The sequence below is a fragment of the Passer montanus genome, unplaced genomic scaffold (assembly GCF_014805655.1).
Source record: "Passer montanus isolate IOZ18808 unplaced genomic scaffold, ASM1480565v1 scaffold72, whole genome shotgun sequence".
Lineage (NCBI taxonomy): Eukaryota > Metazoa > Chordata > Aves > Passeriformes > Passeridae > Passer > Passer montanus.
The window spans coordinates 1,323,956-1,337,413 of NW_024372370.1; the positions used below are offsets into that span (position 1 = coordinate 1,323,956).

Here is a 13,458-nt window from a genome sequence, read left to right on the forward strand (position 1 = left end):
GGGTGACCAGGGTGGTGAAAGGTCTCAAGGGCAAGACTTGTGAGAAGTGGCTGAGGTCACTTGGTTCATTCAATGTGGGGAAGAGGAGGCTGAGGGGGGACTTCATCACAGCCAACAGCTTCCTCAAGGGGGGCAGTGGAGGGCAGGTGCTGATCTCTCTGCTCACCAGTGACAGGATACGAGGAAGTGGGATGAAGCAGGAGAAGTCCAGGCTGGGCATTAGGAAAAGGTTCTTCACTGAGAGCGTGACTGGAACAGGCTCCCCAGGGAAGTGGTCATGGCTCCAAGCCTGTCAGAGATAAGGAGAGTCTGGGCAATGCTCTTAGTGAAATGGGTTAGCTTTAGGCAGTCCTGTGAGGAGCAAGGAGTTGGACTCTGTGATTCTTATGTGTCCCTTCCTGATTCCTGTATTGCCTTCAAATGATGAGTGCCTCAGAAGCTCCTGTCTGTGGTCCCCAAGCTTGCACTTTGTATCATTAAAAGCCATCTTACTTCCATTACACAGTTCTTAGGACATCGCATGTGGCTGTGGCATGAAATGATGCTCTTCTGGATGCATCACATACAGATGTGGTAGGCACACAGCTAATTACTATAGTATGATGACTAAGAAATAAAACAACATTGATTCCTGAGGAATATGACTGGTAACTTTTGTCTGTGCTTATCACTTCTTATTTTAATATAGTCCATTATAATCTTCCCTTAACTTACTCCTTGTTCCTAGACAGGTCTTCCCTATGACTTGGTCTGGAGATGTTTTCACTGATTATTAAATAATGAACTCCAAGCTCACTGTGTTATCCTTGTCAGAGTAGGTTGTTTAATGACCCTGACCTGGCTTTTTTGCATTCAGAACCACATTGCATATTAATCCCCTTCTCATTTACTTCCAGTACTTAATTCTGTTCTTCTTCCTTTATCAAGTTACTATCAGAAATTCTTTCTCAAAGGTCACTGAAGAGAGGCTGCCGAACATTTATAAAGCCGTTTTCATTTATGTAAATATTTTATTTGTAAAAAATTGGCTCATATAAGTTAATATTATGTAATCCTGTAACAGTCTTAGCCCTGCTATAAGATGCCCTTCATTAAAGCTTCCTTCCAAGCATTCTGGAAGGAGAACTGGCAAGGAGACCTTGAATTAGAGTAAATTCTATGTGTCATCATAAAACCAAAATAGCTTTTATCTGCAATTGCAAATGTGTACGTTGGGATAGGGAATTATTTCCATCAGAAATTCTTGTGAGACTTTTGTGGCTCTATGAGAAGATTTAAGGGGTTGTGTAGCTGGTTTTCCCCATTTTCCAGTAAATACAGATCTTACGGACCTGTGTTAAATTTTGCATTAGACTACAGAACCTGTTTCTGCATAAGAGTAAATTCTATGTGTCATCATAAAACTAAAATAGCTTTTATCTGCATATCCTGTGTATGTAGGGATAGGGAATTATTTCCATCAGAAATTCTTGTGAGACTTTTGTGGCTCTATGAGAAGATTTAAGGGGTTGTGTAGCTGGTTTTCCCCATTTTCCAGTAAATACAGATCTTACGGACCTGTGTTAAATTTTGCATTAGACTACAGAACCTGTTTCTGCATCAGAGACCAAACCACTCTTTGCCAGAAAATAAACATTTAATTTTACAGGACACACACACATTGGAGATTTCTTGTCTTGCTTTGACTCTACCAGGCAGGAAGACACTTGAGTTTGGTCAGTACATTTTATAGATTTGAAAGCAAATACTCCAGTGCCTTGCTAAGTGCTATTTCAGGCTATTTTGGACGTCCCCAGAATATGTATTTGTTTCTTCTGTGTAGAAGATGGGAGGCCAGTAAATGTATTTACTTTGGGATAAGGATGCATTCCCTGTTGCTGAAGAAGGACATGAGGTATGTTTCAGAATTCATTGCAGGAATTTGCAAGTCATTCTTAGACAGCAAAAATCAAGACCAGGACAGTTGAAATAACTCATTAATTCTATTTTCATGATGATCTGTGACTTACTTGTTCTGTAGTAAACTTGTTACTAATTTCTAAAGAGGAGTGATCTGCCTCAGTGGGATTGAAGTTAATTCTGAACATCTGTTTATAGTTCTTTGTAGTTTTGATTTGATGTCCTGTTTTGGTTTGTATTTTCTTGCCTTTTATTATATTAGAAAATGGTGGAAGATATGTTGCTGAGACATGGACTGGGTTTTTATTTCTGATTTGTGTTAAGTTACAAGCTGAAATTCACTTTAAAAATCTTTTTATTAAATGAAACTACCCAGATAGCTTACCAATGTAAGACTTGCATATACATTTAATTAGTAAAACAAATAAAATAACTGTAGTGAATTAGAATAGAATCACAAAATAATTTCGTTTGGAAAAAGACCTTTAAGATTGAGTCCAACCCAGCACTGCCAACTCCACCGCTAAACCGTGTCCCTGAGCACCACATCTACACATCTTTTAAGTACCTCCAGGGATGGTGACTCTACCAGTTCCCTGGGCAGCCTGTTGAGCTGATTTATTTTGTACAAGTATCCCATGTTAAATATTATGCTCTTCCACAAATCTGATTCATAGACTAAAAGAATGGTATAAGAATTCCTTCTTAAAGAAAAAAAAAAGCTTCTATGCACCTGTAGTAACCTCAGCTCTGGTCTTCTAAATGTCAAGGAGGGCCTCTCTTCCTTCTATTGCTACCTAGTGGCGTACATACAAATGAAAAAGCACTACTGTTAGTGTAACTTGTGTGTATAGATACACTTTATTGTCCACTACTCCTTCTGAACCTCACAAAACTTCTGTGACCCTGCTTCAGAGCAAATGTCCTCGGCTGTTATCCCACTCTATCTGTACCCTTTCTGGTGGCACATTTAAAATTGTGTGTGCATTTAGAACTGGTGGCTCCTCCAGTACAGCTGGTTTTAACCTTCCTCTCTCCTTTCCTGTTGGCCACTAACACTTCACAAGCAAAGCATGCCTCTGTGTAGAAAATCCTTGCATGTGTATATGTGGTTGCAGTAAATGCATATGAATTGACTTTCTTTGACCCTTTAAAGCAGCCCATAGCTTCCCAGGAATCGTGTGGAAAAAAACCAGTCCTTTGAGTTTTTCTGATGTTTAATTTCTGCCACATTGGTCAAAGGTTTGTGTTTCAGTAGCTAGTCCATGTTGGATGGGAGTATGTAGCCATTTCTGGAGGGAAAATACTATAGTATAATGTACCCTGTTCCCAGATATATACCTGGATTTTTCTGCTTGGCTCTTTAGCAGAGCACATTTTGTTCCTGAATATCTGTGCTGTCATTTGGTTTTTAGCAAGGGTTGAGGAGCATTGCAGTGACGTTTGCACATGGTGCTGCAGGGCTCAGGCACCTTGACTCATCCTGGGGAGACATCCTGCTGCCGCCTGTGGAGCTGCTGGCTGGAGTGGCCTCCTCTGCTCTGTCAGCATGTCCAGCCACTGGCCCTCCCAGCCAGCCCCACAGCAAGGCCCAAGAGGCCCCACTGGCTCTCTCCTGGAGAGCTTATCCTGCCTGCAGCCCCTGCCATGGCACCTCCACAGAGCAGGAGCAAAGGCATAAGATGGCTTCCCAAGCCACAGGCCCTTGCCAGTGGGAGGATGCTTTTGCTCAACAATGGGGCTTTATAAACATCTCCCTCCCAGGCTCGGTCGCATTCCCAAGGGACGGTGCTGGGCCATGACCTGGGCACCTCTCCCCTCCTCACAGAGGATCATTGTGCAGCTGTTCCCTCATTTCCTTTGTGGAAAGGCACCTCACGATCCCACACAAGACCCCATCTTTTCTCGCTTCCCGTTCTCTCTCTCTTGCCATCCTTTCAGTGTAGGAAAATACATTCCCATGCTTAGGTACTCAAAGTGTTTGCCGTGTTCCACAGGCTGGGATGATCTTCTCAAAACAGCGAACTGACCGCTCGGGGTATTGGCATGTAAATTAATGTGCTGACCTCGCAGGGAACCCGTCCAAGCTGCAGGCTCTGTCCCCAGTTTCAGGATGTCGGCGGTTTGAAACTCTGGGCTCTGTTCTGCATCTCAATGATGGAAACCACTTCAAATTCACCATGGCATAGCAGGGCTGCCCTATCAAAAGTTGTTTTTCTACTTTTTTCCTGTAACAGCAGTCTGGCATTTAAAGCATATGCTCCATTCTTGTGGGGTGTTTTTTTAGTTCCCTTTTGTGTAGATACAGCAGTGTAAGCACCTATGCTGAAAGTGCAAAGATGAGGTATTTTTGTGTATATAATTTAAATTAATTGTAGTGTACTCAAAACTGCATTGTAAGGACCCACCATTCTTGAGTGGGATTTTGAGAAGCCATCTAGTCTCTTGTCTTTCTCTAAGACAAAAATAACTGTAGCATCCATCATAGTTTGAACAAGTTTTCAAGAGTTGCAGTTTTCAAGTCTTTCTCACTGTTTATTGATTTTCAGTAAACACACCTCAGTTGGCACTCAAGACTAAGATGCTTGAGGTATTGCTGTGTTCTTCTGAAACATCACTGTGTTGTCAATAACACTCAAAAAGGCATGGGGAGAATGGAGTGTGAACAAAGGAGGAGACATGGTTTCTCTCCCTCTATAAATTCGTGGTTTGTCTGTTTTTAAATATTTCAGGTACAGTTTCCCTACGTCAGAAAACCATAGGAGAATCAGTAAAGAGTGCTGCTTGGTTTGTTAAATATATGTAGACTTGTCAGCCATCAAGAGAGTAAACACTGCAAAAGTATCTGGTGGCATTGAGGAGTTGCACAGCGCCCCCAAGTCAGGAAGGTGAAGCAGCAGTATCAAGGAAAGACCCCACAGTAATCTGGCCTCATGTACACATGTGCAGTCACTGCCTGGGGCTGCCTTCTGAGCTGCTACTGCCATTGCTGACACAAAAAGAGGTATGAGAGCTCACAGGAAGAAAAGGCCTTTACACAGCACAATGCTCAATGCTCATCACTTTGACTTGGAGAGGGTCTGGACCCAACTCTGGAAATGCACCAATGTTGTCTTGCCCTGTTCTTGTGCTGTGATGCTGTGGGATCTGTTGTTGACCAACCTAAGATAGAGGGCACTTGGCCCTCAAGCTTTTTTGGGGTCATTTGTTATGGTTATTCTTATGCCTCTCTGTTCTTACAATTAGAAAGCTGTTCCTACCCACACTAGTGATTCTGTGCAAAAAATTTTGGCTGGCTGTGTGTTCATGTATGCAGACAATCAACTGTCTCTTCTTAAAACCTTTTCCCATATTTGTAGGTGATTGTGCCCATTCTCATCAGCTCCTATTTAAGCTCCTGCTGGTTCATTCGTGGCCAAAGTAAAATAATTCTGGACTCAGTACTCTGCCCTGAGCTCATTGTAAATAGTTTTGTAGTCCACAGGTTTCTGAATTGAGATCCCAAGACTTCAGTGAAAGTTGTACAACATGACTTAATATTAGGACAAACCAGTCAATACTTCTATTATTTTCTCTTGAGGTGACAACTTTCTCCTCCTTCCTCTCAATTCAGTTTGTCCACATCCACTGAGCTGGTTTTTTCATCCGCCTTTTCTTGTCCTGATGTGCTGGCAATCCCTTCCTGTCTCTGCACTTTCTAGAAATTTAGCCAGTTAATCAGTCTAAAGTGTCCAGTGTGTGTTCTGCATTCCATTCCCATCATCTTTTTGCAGGTGGACTGGTTTTATCTGTTTGTCACTTTGAGACCTTCTAAAAGTCACTTTGGGAATTAACCTCTTTCTGTAAGCAACAAAAATGAATCTAACGCATTTTCTCTAACCAGTACAGTTGAAAGTGATTTGGAATGTTTTCAAACAGACAAAAGGCAAATTTTTTTGATGACAAAGGGGTACAAAGCACGTGAGCAGTGCTGTGATTGATGCCTGTCCCAAGGGCATCCTCACTCTACCTCCTGGCAGAGACTCACAAAATACTCCAGTTTAAGCACAGAAGTGTTGGTTCGGAGATGTGAGTTTTCCAAGGAAGAAATGAAAATAATCTGCAAAGTTTAAGTGGAGTTTCAGGTAGTGCCCAGTAGCGTCCAGCATGGCCCTGGTTACTCCAATACTCTTGTTTGTTTTCACAAACCAGTGCCTCACGGTTTCGGAGCGGGTGACCGCTGCGAGGAGACCATAACCTCTTGATTTCAAAGGAGCCATCGTTTCACTGGTGCCTCTGTGGTTAATGTAAGAAAGGTGTCTTGCCATAAACTTTTTCCGAGGTATTCAGCAAGGTTGGGAAGGGGTCGGCCCAGGCAGGAAGCCCTTGTCTGTGCTATAAAGAAAATAGCAAGCAACAAAATGAAAGCATCAAAGGACCAACAGGATGCGGTCCCAGGAGTCCTCTCTGGCATGTTAGTCCTTCTTGAAAGTTAGCATTGAGTGAAGAGTGACCTTAAAACTCCCTTCATTCAAACAGACTGGGCTCAAGTTTAAAGTTCAAGGCATTTTGTTTTTTCACCTGTTTCCTACAGTTTTTAAGAAACTTCTGAAGAATTAATGTGTAACTATATCTGGTCACAGAGCCAATGCAGAGAATTTTTCTCAAGGGAAAATAATGTTACTGTATGGAGTGAGAGAAATGGATACTTTCTGAGTTAGGTTTTATTTTGTTGAAACTTCTCCCAAACCCACTGAGAGCATGATTGCAAACAGGCCTGGAGCCAGTGTAATGCACAGCTCTGGGGCCATGCTTCATTTTTAAAAGAAGCTGGTATGGTCCTGTAATTGTCTGAATTGTGTTAAAAAAAAAAAAAAAAAAAAGTGTTTTTTTCCAAAGCTGCTGCCACTTTGGGAGCAAGGTCTTGTTTTGGGCACAACTTGGGAGCAAAGAGCCTGGTTGCAGCTTCATCTGTGAGTGCAGGGGGAGTGAGCCAGCGACTGGCCCCATGGCCACCCACCCTTCTCTCACCCTGCTGGAGCTGTTGGGCCTCGAGAGGGAAAATCAAAGCTGTGACCCAGAACTCCACTGGTGGGTGAGGGTGGATGTGGACATGGTGCTGCCACCCTACCAGCACTAATGGTGAGAAGCAGCCAGCTCCTGGCTAGCACCACTTGTGAGCCACTTTTCACCCAACACCACCTACCTGTGTGATGCTGAAATAGTTCCTCTATTTTCTGATCTTTGCATCTTGCCTGATGAAGCAACTAGCTACAGATGCCACAAGCGATCTGGCAGGTCATCTTTCATAGCTAAAAGAAATAGTTTGCCAAGATGACGTACAAATTTCACTCGTGTTTCTCCATGCCATTAAATTTTCATGATTCCGGTATGAATATTTCATGAAAGTACTATCTGAATGGGTTTGTTTTGTCCTGGCAGCTAATATTCAGTATAAGTCTGGGCGGGTTTTGTTTGGTTTTTGGTGGGTTTTCTTTTCCTCTCAGGTGGTTTAGTGAAGGTAAGAAATGTCAAACTGGATTAAGTGAGAAAAGGCAACTTCTTGTTGGTGATTCAGCAAGGGGATGCCATCTATAACTCCTTTCAGCTGTGTAGTGGAAGCAGTGTGAAATGACCCTCAAATACAATTCTGCTCTGTGCTCTCCTGCCACAAGGTGGCTAAAACTCTTTTAAAAGCCCAGGATTTGCAAGTGATTTAAGTGATGCTAATACATCTACAGCCTTTCTGCAGTGCAACACACGGCACACTGGAGACCAGATTTATTGCACAGAAAATTATGTATGTCTTATTTATACGGAGCAGTGATCAGGAAATGTTATTACCAAGTTTATTTCAATCCCTCCTTGGCTGGAGGGCTGGCCTTTGCTTTGTTGTTGTTTTTTTTTAATAGAAGGAGAAGTCATTGTGCTCAGCCCATCCAGTGTGAGTGACAGGGCCGCTGTGGGGCACAGAAGTGCCACAGGGAGCTGTGGCTGAAACTTCAGCTTCCCCCTCCACCTCTGTTTGCACTGCCTGCTGAATCAATCTGCTCAAAGGCTAAATCAGAAACACTTGCCCAAACCTGGGTTAGCAAGTTCCTTTGTTGCTATTGAATTCTGCACTGGGATGATGGGTGCCTTTCTTTAAATGGGTGATGTTTCCCAGCAGCCAGCTGCTGTGCCGTCAGAAACAGGGAAGTTGTTTTTACCAGTTTCAGGAAATGGTGACACTCTTCTCTGTGAACTTTTTGGAAGCTTATCTCCAGCTGTACAGTAGGGACAGGGCTTTTGTTTAATGGAAGTGAAGCGTACCTTTTCCTTACAGATGCACCACTCACTATAGAGCTTTTTATGTGCGTTTTAGGTTTCCCTTTTTATTTTTTAACTTATTAACTCTGACAAGTAACCTCTTGGTTGTGAACAATTTAATTCACAATTCATTTTTCTGATTCAAAGTGAACACGAGTGCCCTAATCCCCTAATGGGAATTAATTGCATGTTTCAATGCTTAACTCTGATCCTTTCTCAATCCCCACTGGGACAAGTTTCTTCCTGAAGGATCTGTGTTTGTTATTCAAAACACAATCTGAAAGGTAATGATTTTTCTTATAAAAGAGACTCGGGCCGACTGAATATTAATGCTCTTTTTATTGTGAGGGAATGAGCTGCATCCAAGAAAAAAGCTCGTTTATGTAATGAAGGATAAATTACTCTGAAGTATATCTGATAAAATACGGGGAAAAATCAGTGTGTTCTTATTCCCCTAAGTGAAAGCAGTTTGCCAGTAAATGAAGGCACACACTGTTTTTGCTTGGAAAGCTGTATTTTGATACAGAGAAAAAACGTTTGCTTCACCAAAGGGGAAATTGCTTGGCTACTGAGGATTTTTAAATGACACTGTTCTCAGCCAGCAACACACCCTTTTGGGTAACTGACCAAACCTAACAGTTTACTAAAATAAGAGTAAATTGCAGAAAATAGATTAAATTTCTACTTCCAGTCTGTTTTTAAATATTTCTCAAACTTGAAATACATCATTTAATGACACTCGTTCCAAGAGGAGTTGCACTGGCTCCTCTGATATTGGGTGTCTGGCCCAGCCAGATGACTGTGGATGAGGCAGGCTCTGCCCAGTCAGTGACCACAGGTAAAATGAGGGAAAACATCACAGTGCAAGAACTGCTTCTACCCTACAGAAATTATGGAGGACAAACACAGCACCATGTGAAAAAATAATGCAGGAACTGTGAAGGTACCTTTCCCTCCTGTTATGTTTCAGTAAAGCCAGTCTTTTACCCCATTTAAACCAATTTTGAGTGTTTCATGCTCACAGATAGAACAAATGGTCCTTCAGGCTCTGTTTCCAAGAGGGGGCTCACAGATGTGCAGACCAGCTACTTGAGGTGATTTAACACTTTGGGATGTCTGTCTGGGGAAGAGAGGAGGAACATGGCTTTACCAGGTTTCTCCCTTGGCCCCACAGCTTGCTGTTCAGCATTTGTCTGTCACTCAGCAAGCAGGACCTCACTGCTGGCATTATTGCAAATCCACCAGCACATCCATGAGATTACTCCACAACAGGTTACATTTGCATTTGGGGAATCACTGAGCACAACACCACACACTTGCTGCAGCACACCTCCCATAATGGTGAGAGACAGAAAAATTAAGAAAGATTTAGAGCTTTTCCTGGGGGTCAGGAATGTGTTGGCTGATGTTTGGGATTCCTTAGAGAATGTAATTTGGCTACAGCAAAGAACTGCAGAAGGCTGACTTTCTCCTGGCCTCCGTTTTTCACTGATGCAGTTGTCTGAAAAGTTTCAAGGTACTTGAATTGAGTATGATACTTAATGTGGTGTAGGGCTATGAGACCACTTTTGCACGTGCCAGAACAGCCTTTTGTGTGGCCGTGGCTCTCCAGAGCACTGGCCTGTGGCTAACGTACCTCTTTGTCTTTCAGCTGCTTTCGCAAGTACGATGGCCCGTGTCTTCGTCTACGGCACGCTCAAGAAGGGCCAGCCCAACTACAAGCACATGATCAACACGGCCAAAGGCCTGGCGAAATTCCAAGGAAGGGGCCACACGGTGGAGAAGTACCCACTGGTGATTGCAGGGAAATACAATATTCCTTACATGCTGAACATCCCAGGGACAGGCCACCACATTGCTGGGGAGATTTACTCTGTCGACGAGCAGATGCTGCAGTTCCTGGATGAGTTTGAAGGCTGCCCCGACATGTACCAGCGCACCCTGATGAGGATCCAAGTGGTGGAGTGGGAGGGGAAGGGCGGCGCGGGAGAGGCGCGGGCCGACGGCGTCCTGGAGTGCTTCGTGTACAGCACGGCCACGTACCCGCCCGAGTGGGTCGGGCTCCCCTACCATGACAGTTACGACTCCTCGGGGAAGCACGGCCTCTCCTACGTGCTACGGGAAAGCCGGGAATAGAAACGGGAGGTGACGCGGCCTGGCCGAAGACATAGTGCTAAGCAGGTGTTGCTCGGTAACCTTTCCAGGAAAGCTGTAATACCTTGTTATTAAAATGCAGGAGCTCTTGTAACCTTCCCAACCCAGGAGCCTTGGCGCTAGCGTTGAAGTCCTGTAGGCCCAGAGCTGCAGACTCCTCCCCAGGCAGTCAGTGTCGTCCTGGCCCCCCCAGCCTGCTGCAGGTAACTGGGTTTGCACCAGGTGTCAAATAACTCTATGTGCACATCGGGTCTGGGGTCTAATTATTCCCTCAACTTCCCCCTTTGCCTTGGTGCATAATAATGGAGGTCAGTGAAAGGCAGGGAAACAAATTTTTTTTCCCTGAATTGAGAAAATTTGAAACTGATTTAAATGTCTGCAAAGTAAAGCACAACTCCTATTGAATATTGACTTGTAATGGGTTTAGTAGGCTACTGCATGTAAACAGGGAAAGCTGATCAGATAACTTGGTGCTTCAAGACAAATAGGAAATTGCTGGAGAAAATATAAAGATTATGCTTAAAGATTATTCATTGCAATGAGGTTTTTTTCTGAACTGGAAAGGTGTATTTTTAAACCATGTTTAGTTTTAAAAGGCACTGTCAAGAAATACTGAGCGAATATAAAAGATTTACATTTAAGACTGTATTTTTAATTTTACATTCTAAGCACTTTGGGTTCTGCTTCCATTCACTGAATGACTGTAGGATTTGCGGGTTGTGTGTCTCTGTGTGCCTGTGTGTGTGTGTCTGTTTTGGGGGCTGTTGGGGACCAGAGAAAGCAAATCTACACTGGAGCTGTTGTGAACACTTACTGTCAAGGTGACTTTTTGCCAAGCATTTTAATGCAGAAGTTGCAACCATATGCAAACTGAGTTTCTTAAGGGGAGAAAAAATTGTATATACATTATAAAAATATCCAAAGGACATGTATTGTGATTATTGCAACATTTAAATTGGGAAAAAAATATGTAAAGAAGACTGTTGTGCCCCTGACCCAACCAACTGGGCTGGTTTCTGTACAGTCTGGAAAAACCATGGCTTTCTGTTGTTACAATCCTGTGCCTTATATTTTCCTCCGGCTGCAGTGTTTGGTACAGATAGAGTGTAAAGCTGCCAAAGGGATGGGAGCAGGCATTGTGTGCCATGCAGTGAGCCAAAGTACCATCAAATGCAGCAAGGATACAATTAAGAACAATATTGTACTTTTGCTTCACTGCCAGTAGCCCTGTGATGGCCAGAGGAGATCCGGGGTAGGGAATCAGCCTAAACTTTAGCAGTAGTAGGCACTGGTGCATCTCATTTAGAAAAGCTTTTATGTTGCTGTAAGAAGCAAAACAAGTAACTTGCTATAGAATACTTGTGTCTCTTTACAGTACTTGTCTGTGTAGGGCAACCTGCAGAGACTGAACCGTGCTCCTTTGGGAAGGGGTAAGATGGCACTAAGGAGACTTGTAAGGAGATCTGCAGGGTGCCTGCCTCAGTTTCTCCAACTGCAAAAGCATTAATTTTTCTGGAAGGCAGGTACTATCCAAACACTCTCCTTCCTCATCTTGATGAGTTTTATAAACTAATTCCCTAAGCAGATCCCTGGACATATTCCCCCTCGACCATGTGATGTAGCTAATTAGCAGTGTCTCAATAACAGGAAGAATGCCTCTTCAGTCAGAAGTTTCAAGCAGAATCAAACTTTCCTGGTTGAACATGAGTCACCACCCCTGTCACCAACTGTTTTCATCCCTTCACCTTCCAGTAAAGGGCCCAGGCACCTCTGGCCAGAGGGTTTCTTTCTGGGAAGTAGCAGGACCCTGCCCACCCTGGGCAAGCAAATGAGAGCAAGCGTGCTCCACTCTGGGGCAGTGGCCAGGGTCCCTTTGTCTCCCTTCCCTGTGAGCATTCAGGAGGAGGCCTGGTCTGAGGGACAACATGTGCTCTCAGCAGTACCTTGGGTACAGCTAAAGACCTCTGAGAACAGTGGCAGCTCCTTCTGTAAAAGCATCCAGTAATCAGTATCAAGAAGATAAGGGTGGGGAAATTGAGTATGGAGTTTGAATATAAGAAGACAATTCCCTTACAACTTTAAATGAAAATACATTACAAATGTCTGCACTAGCAAAATAAAGTCTCTAAGATGTAATTTAAATCTAATCTATACAAAGCATTAAAAATATAATAATATAGAAGTATTTAAAATATAAGTAATTCTATAATAATTTATTATTAGTTAATAAGTAATAATTCAATAAATATATATCCTAATTCAAAATAAATATGATCAGAATTTAAGCCATTGGTGGTACTTGTGCAGCACTTCTACAGAGTAAAGGAGAACTGCTCAGTTTGCTCAGTGGTTAATTTTTCATTCTTGCCAGCCATTCTGTACAGCCTGGCTGGGGCCTCAAACCAGGGACATTGCTGTGGAGAAGACAAATCAGATTTTGGCTTTTGTTGTGTTTTCTTTGGGTTTTTTTTTAAAAAGAGGCTTTTCCTGTTTCAAAGCAGAAATGGTATTTTATTGATTTTATTTGATCCTGAAAAATCAAAGCATTACAAAGGTTATGTACAAGTATTTCTGGAAGTAAAAATCTGGGATCTGTTGCCAAGATTTAACATCTGTGTTTGCTGTCTTAACCACTGATACAGTAAATATGCCTGTATAAAATCTTGTGCATAGTACTGTCTGTTTTCTGTGTTGAATTGTCTTAATGTTACTTTGCAGATAAAAACAATAAAGGCTTAGTTAATTCAACAGTGTGGAGGCAACCTTTCATTCCAGTTCCACCAGCAGATCTTCTTCTCCAACGGTGTCACCAGCTTTGCAGTGCACAGCTTTTACCTAGGGTACAGAAACAGCAGAATTTAAACCCTGCTTTGATAGCCTGGTGAGATGGCTTGGCTGATGTGGTTTGTATTGCCCAGAGCACTGTGTCTGCATGCACGGGGTGATGGCCGCTGTGCAGCCTGAGGACACCCCAGGGACACAGATCCACCTGTGCTGCCAGGGCCTCGAGACGCTGAGTGCTCGACCTCCAGTGCTCAGAGCCCAGCTGAGATTTGAGTACCAGTGCTTGACAAATGGTGTCCAGCCCCATCAGGGTATTCAAGTACCTACCATTAG

At 43.2% G+C, this 13,458-nt stretch overlaps 2 protein-coding genes across 5 annotated transcripts in view; one reads left to right on the plus strand and one right to left on the minus strand.

Annotated features, from left to right (window-relative positions):
• Window positions 1-13,089, plus strand: part of GGACT (gamma-glutamylamine cyclotransferase) — a 29,304-nt gene extending 16,215 nt beyond the window's left edge. For all 3 annotated transcript variants that reach the window (XM_039730387.1, XM_039730390.1, XM_039730388.1), the window contains exon 2: window positions 9,839-13,089. In XM_039730387.1, the coding sequence (XP_039586321.1) occupies window positions 9,856-10,323 (468 nt within the window). In that variant the 5' untranslated portion in view covers window positions 9,839-9,855 and the 3' untranslated portion in view covers window positions 10,324-13,089. The remainder of the gene's footprint in view (window positions 1-9,838) is intronic.
• The window catches only part of PCCA (propionyl-CoA carboxylase subunit alpha), a 262,979-nt gene continuing 262,336 nt past the window's right edge, over window positions 12,816-13,458 (minus strand). For both annotated transcript variants that reach the window (XM_039730386.1, XM_039730385.1), the window contains one exon: window positions 12,816-13,176. In XM_039730386.1, coding sequence (XP_039586320.1) covers window positions 13,108-13,176 — 69 coding nt within the window. In that variant the 3' untranslated portion in view covers window positions 12,816-13,107. The remainder of the gene's footprint in view (window positions 13,177-13,458) is intronic.